Source organism: Hyperoodon ampullatus (genome assembly GCF_949752795.1).
Source record: "Hyperoodon ampullatus genome assembly, chromosome: 6".
Classification (NCBI taxonomy): Eukaryota; Metazoa; Chordata; class Mammalia; order Artiodactyla; family Ziphiidae; genus Hyperoodon; species Hyperoodon ampullatus.
The window spans coordinates 63,923,329-63,942,155 of record NC_136919.1 but is presented as its reverse complement, the minus strand read 5'-3'; the positions used below and the strand labels follow the sequence as shown (position 1 = coordinate 63,942,155).

At 36.6% G+C, this 18,827-nt stretch overlaps 1 protein-coding gene across 1 annotated transcript in view; it reads right to left on the bottom strand.

Annotated features, from left to right (window-relative positions):
* MPDZ (multiple PDZ domain crumbs cell polarity complex component) overlaps positions 1-18,827 on the bottom strand; it is a gene marked incomplete at its 5' end in the record, with an annotated part of 130,133 nt that overhangs the window by 84,055 nt on the left and 27,251 nt on the right. Inside the window, 6 exons of the mRNA XM_079706709.1 lie at positions 633-818; positions 2,227-2,391; positions 3,263-3,409; positions 5,763-5,872; positions 8,991-9,062; positions 9,895-10,078. Of these exons, the coding sequence (XP_079562835.1) occupies positions 633-818; positions 2,227-2,391; positions 3,263-3,409; positions 5,763-5,872; positions 8,991-9,062; positions 9,895-10,078 (864 nt within the window). The remainder of the gene's footprint in view (positions 1-632; positions 819-2,226; positions 2,392-3,262; positions 3,410-5,762; positions 5,873-8,990; positions 9,063-9,894; positions 10,079-18,827) is intronic.

Below are 18,827 nucleotides of genomic sequence, written 5' to 3'. Positions count from 1 at the left end.
CTAGAAAGAACACAACTCCCTGGAGTCATCTGAGATGGCTTTCCAGCTCAGTATTAATTAATGAGGAACAGCAGCTGCACTTCATCAGACTGGCGTTAGCATGCCCTCAGTTACTCAACACAGAACACAACATGAGGATGCAGGCTACACCTCACCAATTTAAGATTATTCCTAAGTTTGGTCAAATAATAAGAATAATAGAATTTACAATATATCCAATTATAAGTCTATCATTCACTTCTAACAAAAGAAGTAAGTATTTAATAGTTTCTGTCTTACCACTCAAATATGAACCATGAGTTAAGAGCAAGGAAATAAAAATAATTTAGGCATATTCCCCAAAGGAACAGAAAGACTATATTTCTATAACATTCCTAAAAAGTATTCTGCATATTCTTCAAACTTCCAAGAGCTGAAATATAAAAGAGCTCAAAGAATTCAATGTCAAAAGAAATGCTTTACGATAATCAATTAATCATATAAGTTATTATTCTGAAAGACTTACGAGAAACAAGAATACATCTTTGGTAAATCTAAAGCAGTATTATCTGCTTTTTCTCTGCTATTAACAATATATGTTTAGTATCTGTCATCTTTTAAAAAAAATATTGTTAAAAGTAGCATATATTTACCTGATAATCTAAAATGCTAAAGCCAAGTCCTCTGCTCCCTTTCTCCAGCTGTATGTTCTGAACGTCGGCTTCCCACATGGCCAAAGGTCCTTGAACCTCCTCTGCATTCTGACCCACATCGGTCATCACCAGCACAGGATCCTCTGTCTCCGAGGACCCGATAAACTCACCTAGATCTATATGAGGCTGGATAAACAGACCAGACAGCTCTTATTTCAGACGCACTAGATCCACAGATGCACATACAAACACTAGAAGGAAAACAAAGATTCCCAGCATCGGTCCAGAATAAAACATTCACATGTGAGTAGCAACAGCTTCTCATGAAACCATTAGGAATTAAAGTAGCAAGTCAGAAATATCTAACTTGTAATAGGCATTTAAAATGTATGGTTCAAAGAGCTCCTATAAAAACATATAGTATTACATCTCGGCAGCATGATGGTGGGTGATTTTTTTTATCAGTGTCTGTTATCACGTCTATCGTTAGAAAAAAAATGTGAAGCTATTTTGATATTAAAGAAAAATAATTCTTATGATAAATAAGAACAATTCAAGAGGAAGTGGCTATATGTAAAAGTTCCGTACTCTAGGCAAATAAGGGTTCTAAAATCCTGTGAGCTGTACACGTGATTATTTCATTAATAAATTAACGTGCACAATGGCAGGACAAGATCTGAAGTCAGATTGGCCTTGGCTTGAAGACTGTCTCTATGATTTTTCATCTGTGTTGCTTTGAGCGGTATTCTTAACCTGGGCTTCACAGTTACCCATCTCATAGAATTTTTGAGGATTAAGTCAGGTAACATTCAAAAAGCACTTGGCACAGAAACAGGGGTTCAAAACATTAGCTTCTTTTAGTAAAAATATACTAAAGTGAATCTGGTTCCACATCAGATAGGAAAAATGTGTTTTTGATGATGAAATGTTACTTTAAATACTATCGTTGCTTTTTATCAATTACTGCACAGTAGGACCATGGATGCAAATCCGTCCACCTGCTTTATTATAATAATAAATACCATTACACCAAATAAAATGTATTTGGATATGTATCGTGCTAGACTGACTTCTACACAATTTGGAATTCTGTTTCTTATTCTCCCCTATTCTTACCACGCCTGTGACAAGCGCTGGGCTGGGGAGGTTACATAAAATTATCTTCTACTACATACGTACCACATACTCACTACTTTCATATTTCAATTTTCTGTTAAGGGGGACGAGTATCTAATTCATAGGAATAGTGTGAATAAATTATACAAGCACACATGCACAGTAATACTTAGTATCATTATATATCATATTTAACCCACAGAGCAACCCTCTAGGATAGGCATCAAGACTCATATTTTACACAGGAGAAAAGTGGGATTCAGGAAGATGAAGTGACTTGCCCAAGGTCGCAGAGCTAGTAAGTGCCAAGCCTGATTCAAACCCACGTCTGTCTGACTCCAATGTCTATCCCATAAGCCACAGGATTTGTGAGGAAATCAAATACCAAATAGAGAAAAAAGGCTTAAAATTTTTTAAATGCCATTTAACCTTTCCATTATACATTCAGATTAGTCTCCTATATCTGCAAACCTGGTACCTTTTCTGTTAGTTCAATGTCACATAAGTCCAGGCTCTCCAACTCTGACGGGGTGGTGGGTGGCACCGTTCGACGACAGCACACCATTGTCACCTCTATAGGCAGTTCTTTTAAAATAGTCACCACATCCTGGTGATTCTCCCCAAGTAGAGTTATGCCGTTCACCTGTGCAAAAAGAAAAGTTGGCCAAGAAAGAACATTTCCTAACATGACTACTTTCAAAACCATTTTTTTTTATTACATAAATATAAACTCGGATACTCGGGGGATAACCATGGTGCTGCTGTGCTGAGAACTACAGCTGGATCTGTAGTGGTGTTTCCTAAAACAATCTACACGCAACACTACAGTCTTGTTGGAATTGGACTTCTAAAGCACTCACAGGAAAATCACTAGCTTTCACCCATGTTTCATATGCCAGTGTAATAGTTTGGAAAGGGAGGGTTAATAAAATCATTCCCAAAGGATAAAGGGAAAAGGAGAAGTTTTTCTTTAAATGATATGTTATATCATTATTAAATGAAAAAAATGAAGATAGAAAATGGTACATATTATATGCTACTATGTTTTTAAAAGGGGGAGAAGTGAATATATTCAAATTTTCTTACTTATTCATGAAAAATATCTGGAAGATTGCATAGAACCAATGATAAGCAGTTACACCTAATGAAGGGTGATGAGAACTGAGTGGACTGGGACAGAAAAGAGACTTCACTGGAGTATATCTTTGTATCTGTGATTTTGAAACATGTGAATATATTACCTATTCTAAAAAGTGAATGTTTCAAAATTTTTAAAGAAAAGTTTTTATAGTTCTCCGGCCCTAAAACAAACAAACAAAAACCACGCAAGGAATTAGGTAAGATCAATGTACAGACTGAAATTTCTGCTTTGGGTGGAGTTTTACTTGCCTATCTTTCTCAAGTACACTTTGGAGGAGAAATTTTAAATAAGAACTTACTTATTCACCACATTAAGCCTCCCACAGCCTTTTCAAAATTTTATTTACAAAGGGGAAAACGAAATAGCTGCTTACTTCCAATAGCTCATCTCCACTGAAAAGCTTCCCACTGTGTCCAACAGGACCTTCCGGTAGAACAGATCGGATAAAATGATGGCCCACTGTTGCTTCAAGACTTATCCCCAACCCACTGTTCTCACTGAACTTGCTCACATGGGCCACCTGAAACAAGAAAAATCATCACAATTTTTAATATTCTTTCATTTATTTTCTTCTCCTGTATGTATTTTATGTTCACTCCCTAAAAGGTCAAGTTTCTTACAAAAGCTTCAAAACCCTTATTGTAAAGCGGCAAACCTTTAGAGCTTTGCCTTGGAAAGAGTGTTGGTATCTAAGTAAGAAGTACCTTACTTCTCATAAATAGGTACAATGTCTATCCTTGCTTCCCAAATTGGAAAACAAGGTTCTGAGAGGTTACCTTCAACAGAGTCACACAGCTACAAAAGTGCTCTGAACCTCAGCAGTCTGAACCTAGAGCCCAGGTTCTGGACCATACACTGTATCAAGGGGACAACACGTGTCTTTAAAATTGAATCAAAGCTTAAAACAGGAGAATAAACTTTCTATTTCCTACTGTTACACTAAATATTGAAAAACGTTAGGAAATCACCATTTTCACAAAGAGTCCAATCATTATAATATTAAAATCAGGAAGTATACTAAAGATGACCTGCTTTATCCCCTTTATTTTATAGTTAAGGAAACTGAGGGATAAAAGGACTGAGAAAAATATTTAATTATAAAAAATCTTTTTCAAATCTTAATGATATCAAGCACAGGGTTAATACTAGATGTTGCATTATCTGACTTTGCAATCTAATGCTGGATGAAATCCTTCTACTTCTTAAAATCCAATTTAGGTATCATTTCCTCCGAGCAGCTCTCCAGGTCCCCATTTAAACGTCCATCAATCCTTCTCTCTACTACACCACTCCCCCTGTAACTTCATTTATGCTGTATAACTACATAGAAAATAATGTGAAGTCCAGATCTATGTCAATATTTACCTGGAATTTGATGAAGACCTATAAATAGCTTAGTTCTTTCTTACTTAGAGTAAAATCCCATGCTTGACTTATTACTGGAAGTGCCACCAAGAGAGCATGTGCACAAAGAGCAGTTAAAAGTCCACGGTCTTGGGTCTGAACTCTGTGAGAAAATGGCTGGTGAAAGGGTGCTCTTCACTATTCAGTTAGCACCTGAAGGATTCAGGTGCACACCAGGAGGAGTGCAGCCTCAGTTATTCGTGCCAGTCACGTTAACCCCACCTCACAAAAGGAATCTCCCAACTTTCCTTTCCTGCTAAGTTAACTACAGTTAAGCTGGACCTTGTTGTATTTTTTCCTTGACTCAATTTATTTATTTATTTAGTTAGTTAGTTAGTTATATTAATTAATTAATTTATATTTTTGCGGTACACGGGCCTCTCACTATTGTGGCCTCTCCCGTTGCGGAGCACAGGCTCCGGACGCACAGGTTCAGCGGCCATGGCTCATGGGCCTAGTTGCTCCGCGGCATGTGGGATCTTCCCAGACCAGGGCACGAACCCATGTCCCCTGCATCGGCAGGCGGACTCTCAACCACTGTGCCACCAGGGAAGCCCCTTTGACTCAATTTAAAATGGTAACAGCAGCTGTACTTACTCAAATCTCATTTGACTGTTAACCATCTTGAGTGTTTAAAAAAAAAAAACCTTGTAATGAGTATTAAAAACTAAGAATACTGCTTGGCACAAAGTACTCAATAAATGTTAGTTATTATTTATATTATATGTCATTATCTGTTGTGCTTTATCGCTTCTAATCTAGAGTTACTTGAATATTATAAGCAATATGAAAAATTTTACCTAACCTAGTATTTTATTGTTCCTTTGGAAATTCCTGAAATTTGCTGCTATATACCTAAAGATTCATAATTTTTGTGTCTACTTTGTTAAACCTCTTTTTAAAACAGCAGATCACAACTGCTACCCTAGGTATGCAAACCTTTAATAAACAAAATGTTCACTATGGCATAAGTGAAACGAAGAAAAGCATGTAGAATAAAAACCCTCAAGGAGAGTAAAAGCATAAGAGTGATAAGGAAGAAGTAGGAAATTACAATTCTGTACATAGGGCATGATGATTTTTGTTTTATTTTCAAGTAAATCCTGTCATTCTATTCTGATTCTTTCCACGAATCCTAGGAATAAGAGTGAGAAAAACCCTTCCTATTAACTATATAATATATACTACTGTAAGAAATACTGATGAAGTATAAGTTCTAAAACTCCCATCTCATTTACTTCAGCTCCTTGGTTACTCTCCAACTTGAATTTTTTAAATATCTGAATCAGGACATTTAGGTCTTTGAAAAAAGCCCTTGGTGTTTGCTACTTCTCTAAGACTTGAAAAAAGCCCTGGGCGTTTGCTACTTCTCGAAGACTCTTTATGATGGTCATCTTTATTATTGTCAGGAACTTCCTGCTCAAATACAGTTCACAAGTTAGGAAGTTAGGGAGGGGAAGCTAACCTACCACTATTTCATAATTAATGCCCATAATCCTTTGCCACTTGGTCAGCAGGGCAGCTTCCTGTTGTTGAGCATCTTCTGTATCTTCTCTCTCAGCTGACAGTAATGGATACCCTGAAAGAGTTGACACAATTAGTGACATACCACAAAAATCTCCATATCTTAACATTTGGTACTAGGGACACTGTGATCACAACCTGTCATACCAAGTCTGACTGTTCACTCAATACATGAGTTACTCTTATTTCTCTACACATCTTAATAATTCAGTTTAGAAGCCTATCATCTGCATGTTCCAAAACTATTCTCTTTTAAAAGATATCTTTTAGGTCTTAACTATATTTCTATTAAAGTATTCATATATTATCTAACTTTTATTTAAAAGAACAAGGACTCCAAGTAGCTCCAGGATTCACTTGGTGGCCCTCTTGTGACTCTATATTAAAAAGTCATACTGCCTTCTATGTTAGTGTATCTCTTTCATTTTCATTTGAGTCTACAGAGTAGAGAAGGGACCATGCGATGACTTAGCAAAAACAAATAAACAAATTAAGAAATAATATATGTACCTCCATGTACAATAAGAAAATATAAATAAAAAAATAAGAAACAAATGGAAAAGGTACATTAAGTTAAAATCCTATAATTGGAATCATACTAATTGGCAAAAAAAGGAAAGTGAAAAAACAGAAAAGAAAATCACTCAACAAGTTATGTAAACAATACTGAATTAAAACACTTAGCTAAAATAAACTGGTTGAGAAGAATTTTCAAGTCATATTCAAAGAGTTCCAAGACATCAGAGTTTTTACTCATAAAGGTTGTCTTCTAAAAAAAAAAATCTCTACAGGCCACTACTCCTTATATTAGATTTTCAATATCATTTTTTAGCATTCAAATTTCAAATTTAAAGAGTATTCTAAAATTCAGATTTCTCATTAGCTGCTTCCTTGTTAGTGGAATGAATGAGCTTCCACTCCAGGACTATTTTTCAGGTTTGTTATGTGTTAATAAAACGATTCTGTTTTCTCTTTGAGAAACTGGAAACAGTAAGCTATATATTTCTTTAAAATTTTGGAGACTAGCCCCCCAAAATGAGTGTTTTCTCTTCTAAAGTATATTCATTCCAGAGAAGTATGAATGTGCAGCGGTGAACACAGACTACAGGAAACCTTTCAAGCTGATGAAGGTTAGAAAGAGGAGGGTCAGCTAGTCCTACCTCCTCCCATAACCCCATTCTCTGATTCTGTTGTGTTTACATAGGTGGGCAGTGATTGAAGCAGGGTGGGATTTGGAATGGAGAAAGGGGGGAATCTGTAAGCTGCTGAAATTTGTATTCATACAACCAACCTACAGTCACAAAACTCTTCATTCTCCCCCTTTCCCAAATGCCCCAAGATCATATTTCAGGCATATTTAAAAAACCATAAAGTCCAGTCATTTGTAGTGAGGTGGATGGACTTCGAGTCTGTCATACAGAGTGAAGTAAGTCAGAAACAGAAAAACAAATACCGTATGCTAACACATATATGTGGAATTAAAAAAAAATGGTCATGGAGAACCTAGGGGCAGGACGGGAATCAAGATGCAGATGTAGATAATGGACTTGAGGACACGGGGAGGGGGAAGGGTAAGCTGGGACAAAGTGAGAGAGTGGCATGGACATATATACACTACCAAATGTAAAATAGATAGCTAGTGGGAAGCAGCTGCATGGCACAGGGAGATCAGCTCAGTGCTCTGTGACCACCTAGAGGGGTGGGATAGGGAGGGTGGGATAGGGAGGGTGGGAGGGAGACGCAAGAGGGAGGGGATATGGGGATATATGTATAGGTGATTCACTTTGTTATAAAGCAGAAACTAACACACCATTGTGAAGCAATTATACTCCAATAAAGATGTAAAAAATAAATTTAGAAAAAATTTGAAAAATTAAAAATTTTTTTAAAAATTAAAAAAAGAAAAAGTCCAGTCTCCTGATGTTACTGTGAAGTCAAATGATTTGTCCAGGTTCACATTATGAGTCAAATTTCTGTGGAAGAGGCAACATCTTATCCCCTGTCAGAGGACCAGTACTAGAACAGATGCATTAGAATCATTCAGACATTTTTCCTCTATTTTATTTTAAAAAGAATGTAGGACTCCTGATTCTAAGTCTAGACCCGCTCCCACCTAGCCTCCCATACACATATGCACATTCACCAAAGCAAAACAGATGGCTGAGCCTTCAAGACCATCCCCCACACCCACCCCTTCTTACTCTCTCAAGTTTTATGCTTTGAAACATTTTTATCCTGTCCCACTCCTCTGGATATTCACATTATCCTAAATAATTTCTACACCTATTAGTGTAAAAATAGCAAAATGTGACTAAACCCCTGAGAGTCCTACACCTGTCACTCCTGGAATATCATTGCAAACACAAATATCCCTTTAAAATAAAAAAGTTAAATCACAATTTTCAGTAGAAAAAAAATAATGAAAGAGGAACTATTTTAAAGAACTACAAAGCTTCAATGTAATTATTTAGTGAAGGGCAGAATTCTCATAAGGAAGATCAGTCTTGGACTTTGTTCAGTGGATTTAACTTATCAAACACCTAAAGCAATATGACAGGTCAGGGAAGCACATAGCATCCAGCCTAAAAAAAAGGCAGCAACATTCGGGCATAATTATATACTAAAACTATGCTGCCCTAAAATTTTTGAAACAGTTTGATGAATTCTAAGTATACAGTGAGAGAAACCTCAGAGAGGCTTAATAATTTCTCATATAACTCCTTTCAAAATTTAAAACTTTAGAAAAATTTAGAAGAAAAAGTCCCCAAAAAGAGGATAATTTCATTCCTAAGAGCTTATGCTTTAAAGATTCTCTTGTGTTTATTTAAAAAATCCTTTTAAATTTATTACTGCTTGCTCAATAAGAGACAACTTAGATCTATCCTAAGAAATAAGGGGAATGAAATAAAGCCATGTATGTAACTGAATGATTCGGTTCTGATTAAAAAAATGTAGAAGAAAAAACAGACGGACTCAGCAAGAAAATCTGCAAGCTATAAACTATTTTAATCTACTGGAGCAATTAATCAATCTGTAAATAAGGATTTTCAAGAATCTTTTTTGAAAGTTTTTTTAGTAATTTACAATATATCCAGAGAGGTTGAATCACATTTATAAAAATCATATCTCTAAAAAACAATAAAGAACATAATAACCTGGCTCCAGGTGTTTACCTTCTTCTTCAATTGGTAATATGCTGGTGTTTCTCCTCAAAGATAAAGAATCTTCATCTTCTTCATAATTTTCTTAAAGATAAGAAAATTTTAGCAGTTATGTCTATAATATAATCAAGCACTTGAATTTTTCAAACCCCGCTTTATTTGAACACCTAAATGAGAGTTTGCTTTTTGTAGGTAAACTTTTCATCAACCACATGTACTTAAAGTTCTGTTAATGGTACAAAGAAGTAATGAAGTTCTCCTGTGATTTGCTTCCCTCTCTCCTGGTCTGCAATTAGTAGTGTACGGCATAAATACCAGAATGGTCAACAGTCTGAGAAATAAAACACACTTTCAAACCAACAGCCTGACTTCTACCAATAAATACTTGCATCAGGGAGCTACATGAGGATTTCAGTAATTTTTAGAGATATCCATGTACAAACAGCTTATGAATGACATTTCTAATGTGGAAATAGGAGTCTCATGGTCTACTGACTGAGCTAGCCAAGCCTACATGTTGAATTAAAGTTGATTCCTTCAAGGAAAGGGTGGGCATTTAGAAACATTATGGGGGTCACACACATAATCTAGGCAGAACATATTTCCCCCTAAAGAGAAAATGTAGAAATGACATCCAAAAGTAAGGCAAGGACAGAAAGCAAATGACTGCACATGTTTCCAAATGAGAAGTGGTGACTGAATAAACAGGATAGAAATCTGCTTTATTCGAAAGCCCATTCTATAGTTAATGGATGCATCTCTGGTTCCAGTTAATCCCAACTTCAATAAATTCCCTTTTTACTTGGTTCATAATGAATAGTTAAGACGAAAAGTGACTCTTTAAATAATTTCAGAATTAGAAAAAATACAAAATGATGTTAAGAGCCTAACTGAAAACCAGATTCATGTGGCCTACCTTTGCTTACGCTTGCATTAACAGGAGACAAAACTGCCTCTTTTGTGATGTCCTCCCGGGACGCGAGCTCAGCGTCCTGCTTTGCTCCTCTCCTCATCAATGTCAGGTGAACAGTCTGTCCTGTGTGTCGCAACACCTCTACTGCTTGTTGATTGGTAAAACCCTGAAGGTTTGTGCCATCTACCTATGATAAGAACAAGACATGTCAAAAATAAAAGGGTAGTTGTATTACCAACCCACGAAACACACGGTTACTGCTTGTCAGTGAGAACAAAATTGGGAATGAGTATTCCCCTAGGTGGGGGGATGGGCTAAAACCTGTCTGGGGACCAGTACTGGCTCAGACGCACTGGAATCACGCAGGAGTGTTTCATCTGTTTTAATACAAACTAAGGGGTCTCACTTCCAGAAATTATGAGCCAGCGAGTCTAGAGAGGGGGCCAGAATTCTCCACCTTTTAAAATATTCTTTTATATTTCTTAGGGGATCCTAATGCACAGTCAAGTTTGGAAATCAGTCCTAGGCAGGATAAAGAGGTAAAGAAGACAGTGAGGTTAAGTGGTTACTGAGAGTGCTGATGAATTCCGAAATCATACTTACACTGGCTTTAAAAAAAGAAAGATGACAAAACTACCTTCCTTTTTATTTCTTTGCCTCTTCAAAAAATATTTTCCCTTTTTCTAGTTCACAAATGACAGAACACGATGGTGCCCCTGTGACCTTTCTAAACTACAGATATGATCCTATCACCCCACCTGGCCTCTTGCAGAACACTCCTTGAGACAATGCTCCAAATTCTCAACATGGCTTAGGATGGCCGTGTCAACCCCACCTCCCATCACCAACCTCATCCTGCAGGATGCTGCCTATTTCTCTGCACTCCAACCCCAGAGGATCATTTCCGTTTCTCTGACCTGCAGTGCTCCCTTCAGCCATGAGGTGTTTGCAAGTTCTGTTCCCTCAGTCTAGACTCTCTGGACAGCCTGCTCCAGCCCATGCTCTTTCTTATCTATTTACTTAGAAAACGCCCATAAGTACTTTAGATCTCAGTTCAATAGTTATTTCCACAATTAAGCTATCTTGATGCCCCCTGACTTTAGTCAAAGTCCCCTTTACCATTTCTCCTTCACAGCACTTATCAGAAATTTAATTTTACGTTTTCTGTCATTATTTGGTTTATTTCTGCAACCTCCAAGAGGACAGGCTCTGTGTGGCATCAAAACATAGTGCTGGGAATTCTCTCAAGGTCCGGTGGTTAGGACTCCATGCTCTCACTGCCAATGGCCCGGATTCGATCCCTGGCCAGGAAACTAAGAGCCCAGAGGCCGTGCGGCCACCAAAAAAACAAACAAACAAAAAAAAAAAAACAGTGCTGTTCACACAGTAGATATTCACAAATGAGAAATGAGAAACTGGCTCATACGTCAAAGATCTATTTGGAAAGCAAATTATATATATATATATATATATATATATATATATATATATATATATAATTTTTTTTTTTTTTTGCGGTACGCAGGCCTCTCACTGCTGTGGCCTCTCCCGTTGCGGAGCACAGGCTCTGGACGTGCAGGTTCAGTGGCCATGGCTCACGGGCCCAGCCACTCCGCGGCACGTGGGAATTTCCCGAACCAGGGCACGAACCCGCGTCCCCTGCATCGGCACGCGGACTCTCAACCACTGAGCCACCAGGGAAGCCCAGCAAATTATAGTTTTGAATAAATAAATGCAGATTATAACACCTTATTTTTTAAAATACATAAAATTTAAAAACAGTTTGGAAAACTGGAACAATAAATTTAATGTTGAAATTCAAAGTCACTGATACTCCTTTTGAATTGTGAAATGGCTATAAAATGGCTATTAAGTGTCATGCTTTTCTGAGCACAGTGCTGACCACATTAGGCACTCAAATATTTACTTAGTGAATGAGAACTACAATAAAGACCTAGATCAGTGATCTCCAAGATGAAGTACCCTTACTGCAGAGGTTTCTTGAAGAATATAATACAACTCTTAATTAAACATATTTTAAATCTCATTTGTTTTATATGCACACATATATAATACATACATTAACTATGTATATAAAACAATATATATAATACATATAAAACAATATATATCATATATGAATCATGTATCATATATGAATATATAGAGAGGAGAAAAGAGGAAGGAGAAAGGGGTAGTTTATAGATCGATAGATACAGATTTTTTAACCAATGGGGATATTCTATCAGAAACCTAGAGACCTCTGATCTAAATGATCAATTGGACTTTGGAAGTTACTTAAGTTTTGTATGATACTTTTGAGCTAAATGGCAACTTGCACATAGGTGTCTAACACTCTGCTCTTTCCCCCCACCACCACCTTGTTGATTCCCTCTTGGAAAGACCAGTAGAAATATAATAACAGAGAAAACACTGTAACAAAACTGGACACCATGGAAGAAGACAAGTCCCTATACCAGTAACTTGGAGGAACTTCTATGAGGAATGGTCTGAACATGACGAGATTGAAGGCAGGCCAGCTGGATCTCTACGTTTGAGGGAATAGTTTCTCTCGTCTGTAAGATGAAACTTCAGTAAAATCCAACAACTGCCCTTCATTAAAAGGAGGAAGTCAAATGGTACATGTGGACCCTAACCAGTGATTGTAAAAACTACACCAAGTGCTAGAGGTCACACCAAGCTGGGAGCATGGGGCAGCACAGAATTAAATATGTACAGTGACGTCACACTATGCACACACATGCATACGCACACAACCCCAACTAACTCCTGGTTACACAACACACACAGAAAACAATCTCTTACTATAGAGAGGCAATGCTCCCCATTGTGGTTTCCTGGCTTCCTCTCTATGCTATTAATCTACAAGTGAAACTGACTAAATTTAAACTTTCCCCTTCCGTCTTGCTTTGTCAATTCCTGAATTATTTGTACAAAAATCCATCTCAACTCCCTTTTGTACAAGCATAGTTCTCACTGAGATCTCTGAGAATAACTAAAGGTCACAAGAATAAAATACCACAGTCCAAAAGAAGGCAAGTGCCCTGAAGCATCAGTACAAACATCTTCCAATGAGACTGTCACTGCAGTGAACAGGAAAAAAGGTATTTTCTGAAACTTCCCTTCAAAGGAATTCATAACTCATTATATTGATGGAAGTAGGGATTATACGTACAAAGAAGGAACAAGTATCTACCAAAAAAGAAAAATAAACCTGTTACAACGAAGGCAGTCAACAGGATTTTAAATACTGCAAAAACAAAGTCAAGGAATGGAAGACAGGAATATGCAATTTTCCCATATTTCAGAGGACAAGAATAAATAGATAAAAATGGTCAGGGAAATAAGACTGAAGACATAATGTGGCTGATCGAGAAAATCAATATAATTGTGAAAAGAAATACAAGGAGAAGAGAATAATTGAGAAAAAAATAATCAAAGAAATGATTAGTATATAAAGAAATTTGCCCCTATAAATCAGAGGTATATGAAAAACTAGGGGAAAAAAACTAACACTGGACATATCATGGTTAAATTCTTAAGATTTCAAAAATCAAAAGAAAAAATCTATCAGCATCTAGGCAACAGAGTGAGCAGGTTATCCTTTGCGAAAGAAATTACAAACCCCACATTTTATATTCAGTGTTAACATATGGGAAAATGGAAATTATGTTTGAGATGCTATGATTATTTATATCCTATACTGTGTTGTGAGATGGCCACCATGCAGAAATTTAAACTAACTGGTCAAGAATTATAATTTGTACACATTTAGGGCATAAATGGGCTGGGTTGTTAGAGATTAGGAAAAATTTAAAGGAGGTTTGCTTTGTTTTTTCCTAGAGAGAAGAGTGCTGTAAGTCCCCACTCCACCTAGATGTTTAGCCTTTGACCACAAGTCAGAAGAGCTGCGTCACGTGTTGTAGGGAAGAAGGTAGTAGATTGTGTCTAGCTCTGTAAGGAGGTTAAGGGAGAGGCTGTTTAACTGCTCTGAAAGTGAAGCAAGAGAAAACTGCTATTATGTTGAGAACTGCTCAACAGCCTAACTCTGTCTGGGCACAGACCAGAAGGGGACCACACACACACACATACACACACGAGACAGCCAGGCTGGAGCCATCTTGAAACCTACCCAAGAGTACACCTAGGGAATAATGGTACCCCAAAGAGAGAATCTATGGAGCAGAATGCTGAGAAACCAGGGCCAAAGGGAAGAAGAGTCAGTCAGATGAAAACATCCACCATCTGCCATGGAAAGTTCAAATATCTCCACGAGGATCTCTCAGGAATCCAAGAAGGAACCCTAAATGTCAGTCGGTTTTGAATATCCTCCAGGTTCACTCAGTACAAAGCCATCTTACAACAGTGTCAGTCAAGGATGAAGTGTCTTACTGTCTTTTCCTCTCTTCCTTCTCTCACCTTTTACACTGGTAAGAGTCAGAAAGCACAATGAGAAGGTGAGGGAGGAAAAGAAAAGCTAGGTAGGGAAGACATACTGGAGAGTGCATTCTCTATCCCTACGTAAGCCATCAGTTCATAGCAGGCTTCTGGGAGGCCAGGGAGGCAGTCTGAAATTAATTATTTAGGATGGGAAATTTTTAATACTAAATTGGGGTTGTATTTGGTGATTTTTGATTGGCCATAGGGCATTTTACTCTCTAAGAACAATGTAAGTCATGGCACTTGCCTAAGATTTCTTCCAGGGAAAAGGGAAGACCCTTCCCTATAAAAAATTAAAAGAGAGTTGACGACAAAATTTCCAAGGTTGTTTAAGATTATCCCCCCTAAGTCTTCCTTATGCAAAGTCTATGTTATCCCCAGCCAAATCATCCAAGTGTGCAAAGGCAACAGAAGAGGTTATCAGACAGAATAGGTTCAGAAAGTCTACCAACACAGTCTTTCATTTAAAATTTACTAAAAAAACACTCTAGCTAAGAGATTAATCAGATTTAAAATTCAACATAAGAAAATAGTGGCATACAAGATCCAATGCTGAGTAATAAAATAAGTAAAATTCAAACCTAAATAATACTATTACAGCAAAGTCAAATGTTTCAAGTCTTGATCCATAAAAGATATCCAAAGTGGTGTGTAATACAGTTATTTATATTAGCAAGAAATTATAAACAACATAACTCTCTATGAATAAGGGTTACTTAAGTATATTATGATAGATTTATATGTGCTGATATGACTATACTTCCCAGGTATATTTCTAAGTAAAATAAAGAATAAAAAGGCATAAACTAATATGATCCTCTTAAATACAGATACATGGAAATTTTCTGAAATTTTAAATCATAAACTATTAAGAGTGGTTTCCATGAGAAGGGTTTTTTTAAGCCATGTTCAAATTTTATATTCTTTAGACTTCAAAGACAAAAATTAATCTAAGAGAAATAAACATGTTATTTACTCTCAGGGTAGTAAAGAAAAGGAGGAAAATCTCAACTCTGAGGTGCCATAAAAATTCTTACAATGCACAGAACTTAGGCTGTAAGTTTTCATCTGCAATATATTTATGGCTCAATTTTTAAATGCAGTTTCACTAAGAAAAATCGAATGTATATGATTTTGTCTACTTAGTAGCAATAAAGTTCATTATGTAAAGGAAAAAAACCACATTTTTCCCTTTTTTTCAAAACCTGATGACCTGAATTTAAAAATACATTCCTTACACAAATGTCAGAGATGGTAGGTACTAGCACAGAAGAAATTGCTATAATGGAATAATTACGGACTTTTAAACCTAGACTTCGGTTCAAATTTCTCAGTATCTTCATCTGTAATATGAGAATAATGGTACCCACTTTCCCAAAATTACAGCGCATGGCACTTTGTACTGGAAAGATACTCAGAAACTGGTATTATTATTAATAAAGTGAGGAAGTGATTAATAAACATGAAAACCCCAAGCCCTATGGGAGCAGTTTCTGATCGATGTAATTATACCCATCATACATATAAGAAGACAAGGTCACCAAAACCTAAATCAGGGCTCAGGCCATCTCTGATCCCTCAATATCACAGGAAGAGAGTTAAGAGGTGGCTTCAGACCCAACTGTACCAAGGACAAAAGTGCTGTGGAACTAGGTGCAATGACAGTAAACTGCCTATGTGCTATCTCAAGGAGAGATCCAACATCCTCATAATGTGCAGTGCAGATACCGCAATTAACAGGTGCAATTAGTAAGGGGAGAAATCCTAGTCAGAACAAATGGAAAAGCCCAGCTCCTTAGCACACTCAATCTAGCTGGCCAAGCCCTCCTCCAACATGGCCTATACCTATACACACATACAAAACTTGGGACTATTAACAAAGTCACAGAATACCAAAGGCAACACTTGATACCTTTCCTTACTTATCAATGTATGCTTGTTTAATATATTTTTTAAATCAGATGTTAATTCTATACTGCTTTTATCAAGGATCTCTGTATACCAATCTAAAAAAATGAGTATATGATTTTATCTAATGACAAGGTTGGTCAACTTTAAAAAAAAGTCCTTTTATTAAATAATTCCTATATAGAATACCAATATATAATGTGGAAAAAAAAGTCTCTATTCCCCACCCCGTAATGTCTACAGTGAAACAACAGGGGTCAACAGAGCACAGTTCGTAAAACAGGAATCTTATAACAAAAGAGTTTAATGTTTCAAAATAATACATCCTCAAATAATTAAGAAATAATTTCTTAATCTTCTCACCACCTCAACAATTACAAAATAAAAACAGAGTATAGTTCCAAATAGCTGCTGCTAGGACAAAACTGAAAAAAAAATCAAAAACAGCAGTTGTGAAAAGGAACTAGGGTGAAGAACTTTCCTACCCGTATCTCAAAAGCCCACAAGATGATGGTATTTTGCACAAAATTAATGCATGATCAAAAGTACTGCATGATGTTCCTTAAAAGTCCTTGTGTGCTTCCAACTTGGAAGAGAATGTTGCTAAAAATCATAATATTGATGACAGCAAAGACAGTGATTTTATTGAAAGCAAGAAAATACTTCAGAAGAAGGGTGCTTCTGCTTTTGAGTCAAAAATTTCCTTTAGGGCTTCCCTGGTGGCGCAGTGGTTGAGAGTCCGCCTGCCGATGCAGGGGACACGGGTTCGTGTCCCGGTCTGGGAAGATCCCACATGCCGCGGAGCGGCTGGGCCCGTGAGCCATGGCCGCTGAGCCGGCGCATCTGGAGCCTGTGCTCCGCAACGGGAGAGGCCACAACAGTGAGAGGCCCGCGTACCGCAAAAAAAAAAAAAATTAATTAATTAATTAAAAATAAATAAATAAATAAGTAACTCATTTGGCTTTCCTAAAAATCATACAAGGGAAGTGTCTTTATCCCAATTTTGTAGGTTAAGGAATCTTGCTTCTTGCTAAATGGTTAAACATGGAATTATATGATCCAGCATTTCCACTCCTAAGTATACACCCAGGAGAAATGAAAACATACCTCCACACAAAAGTTTGTACATGAATGTTCACAGTGGCATTGTCCATAATAGCCAAAAAATGGAAACAACTCAAATGTCCATCAACTAATGAATGGATAAATAAAATGTAGTATGTCTATACAACCGAATATTATTCAGCTATAAAAAGAAATTAAGAATTGATACATGTTACAACATAGATGAACCTTGAAAACATTATACTAAGCAAAAGAAGCAAATCACAAAGGACCACCTATTGAATGATTCCATTTATATGAAATGTCCCGAACAGGCAAATCTATTGAGATAGGAAGTAGATTAGTAGTTGTGTAGGGCTGGGAGGATGGAGGAATTAGGGAGTAACTGCTAATGGGATGGGTTTCTTTTAAAGGTAATGAAAATGTTCTAAAATTGATTGTGATCATGAACGCACATGTAAAGATACTAAAAGCTTCTGAATCATACACTTTAAATGGGCAAATTGTATGTTCTGTGAGTTATATATCAAGAATGCTGGTTTTTAAAAAAGCTTTCTATTGGATTCAAATATATAGCCTGGGGGGGGCAAGTACATTAACTATATATTCAATTTTTAATTCTTTATCAGATACGGATTTAGAATATGTATATATCCACTCTCTCCCTCTCGTTCTCCTCCAAAATAAAAAAAGTAAAGTAGTTAATTTTCATTTTATGTTAAAATAGAGATACAACAGGAAAGCTCTTTTCCAGGATATGACCAGCTTAGGTGGCACACACAACTTGGTCTTTAGAGCAGATTTCAAGAGGTAAACAGGTGTAGTTAGGAGTTTTATAGAACAAAGGTCAAGAAAAGTCACAGAGTTGCAATGTAGAAGCAAAGAGCAGAGTCTGATAAAGGACATCTCTATCTTTTCGTTAAATGTGAAAGAAAACACAGAACATAAAATTTACTGTCTTATCCATTTTTAAGTATATAGTTCAGTAGTGTTAAGTATATTCATGTTGTCATACGATATATCTCCAGAACATTTTCATCTTGCAAAACTGAAACTATACCCATTGAACAACTTCTCCCCATTTCCCCCTCTAACCAGCCCCTCACAACAACTGTTCTACTTTCTGTTGCTATGACTTTTTGTGCCTGGCTTATTTCACTTAGCATAATGTTCTCAAGGTTTTGTTGTAGAATGTGACAGAATTTCCTTCTTTATAAGACTAAATAATATTTTATTGTATGTATATACCACATTTTGTTTATCCATTCATCTGCAGATGGACCTCTGGGTCACCTACTCATCTTAGCTCTTGTGGATAATGCTGCAGTGAATAAGGACTCTTCTATCTTAACTACTATTAAGATCCCAAGGGGAAAACAGAGACTTCATTACACATAAACAAATATATATTAAGATAAATCAGCATTCCCCAAAATGTACTGCAAAGAATATTAATATATGATTGAGGGAAGAAAGAACATGATTACAAAAGTTTAGGAACC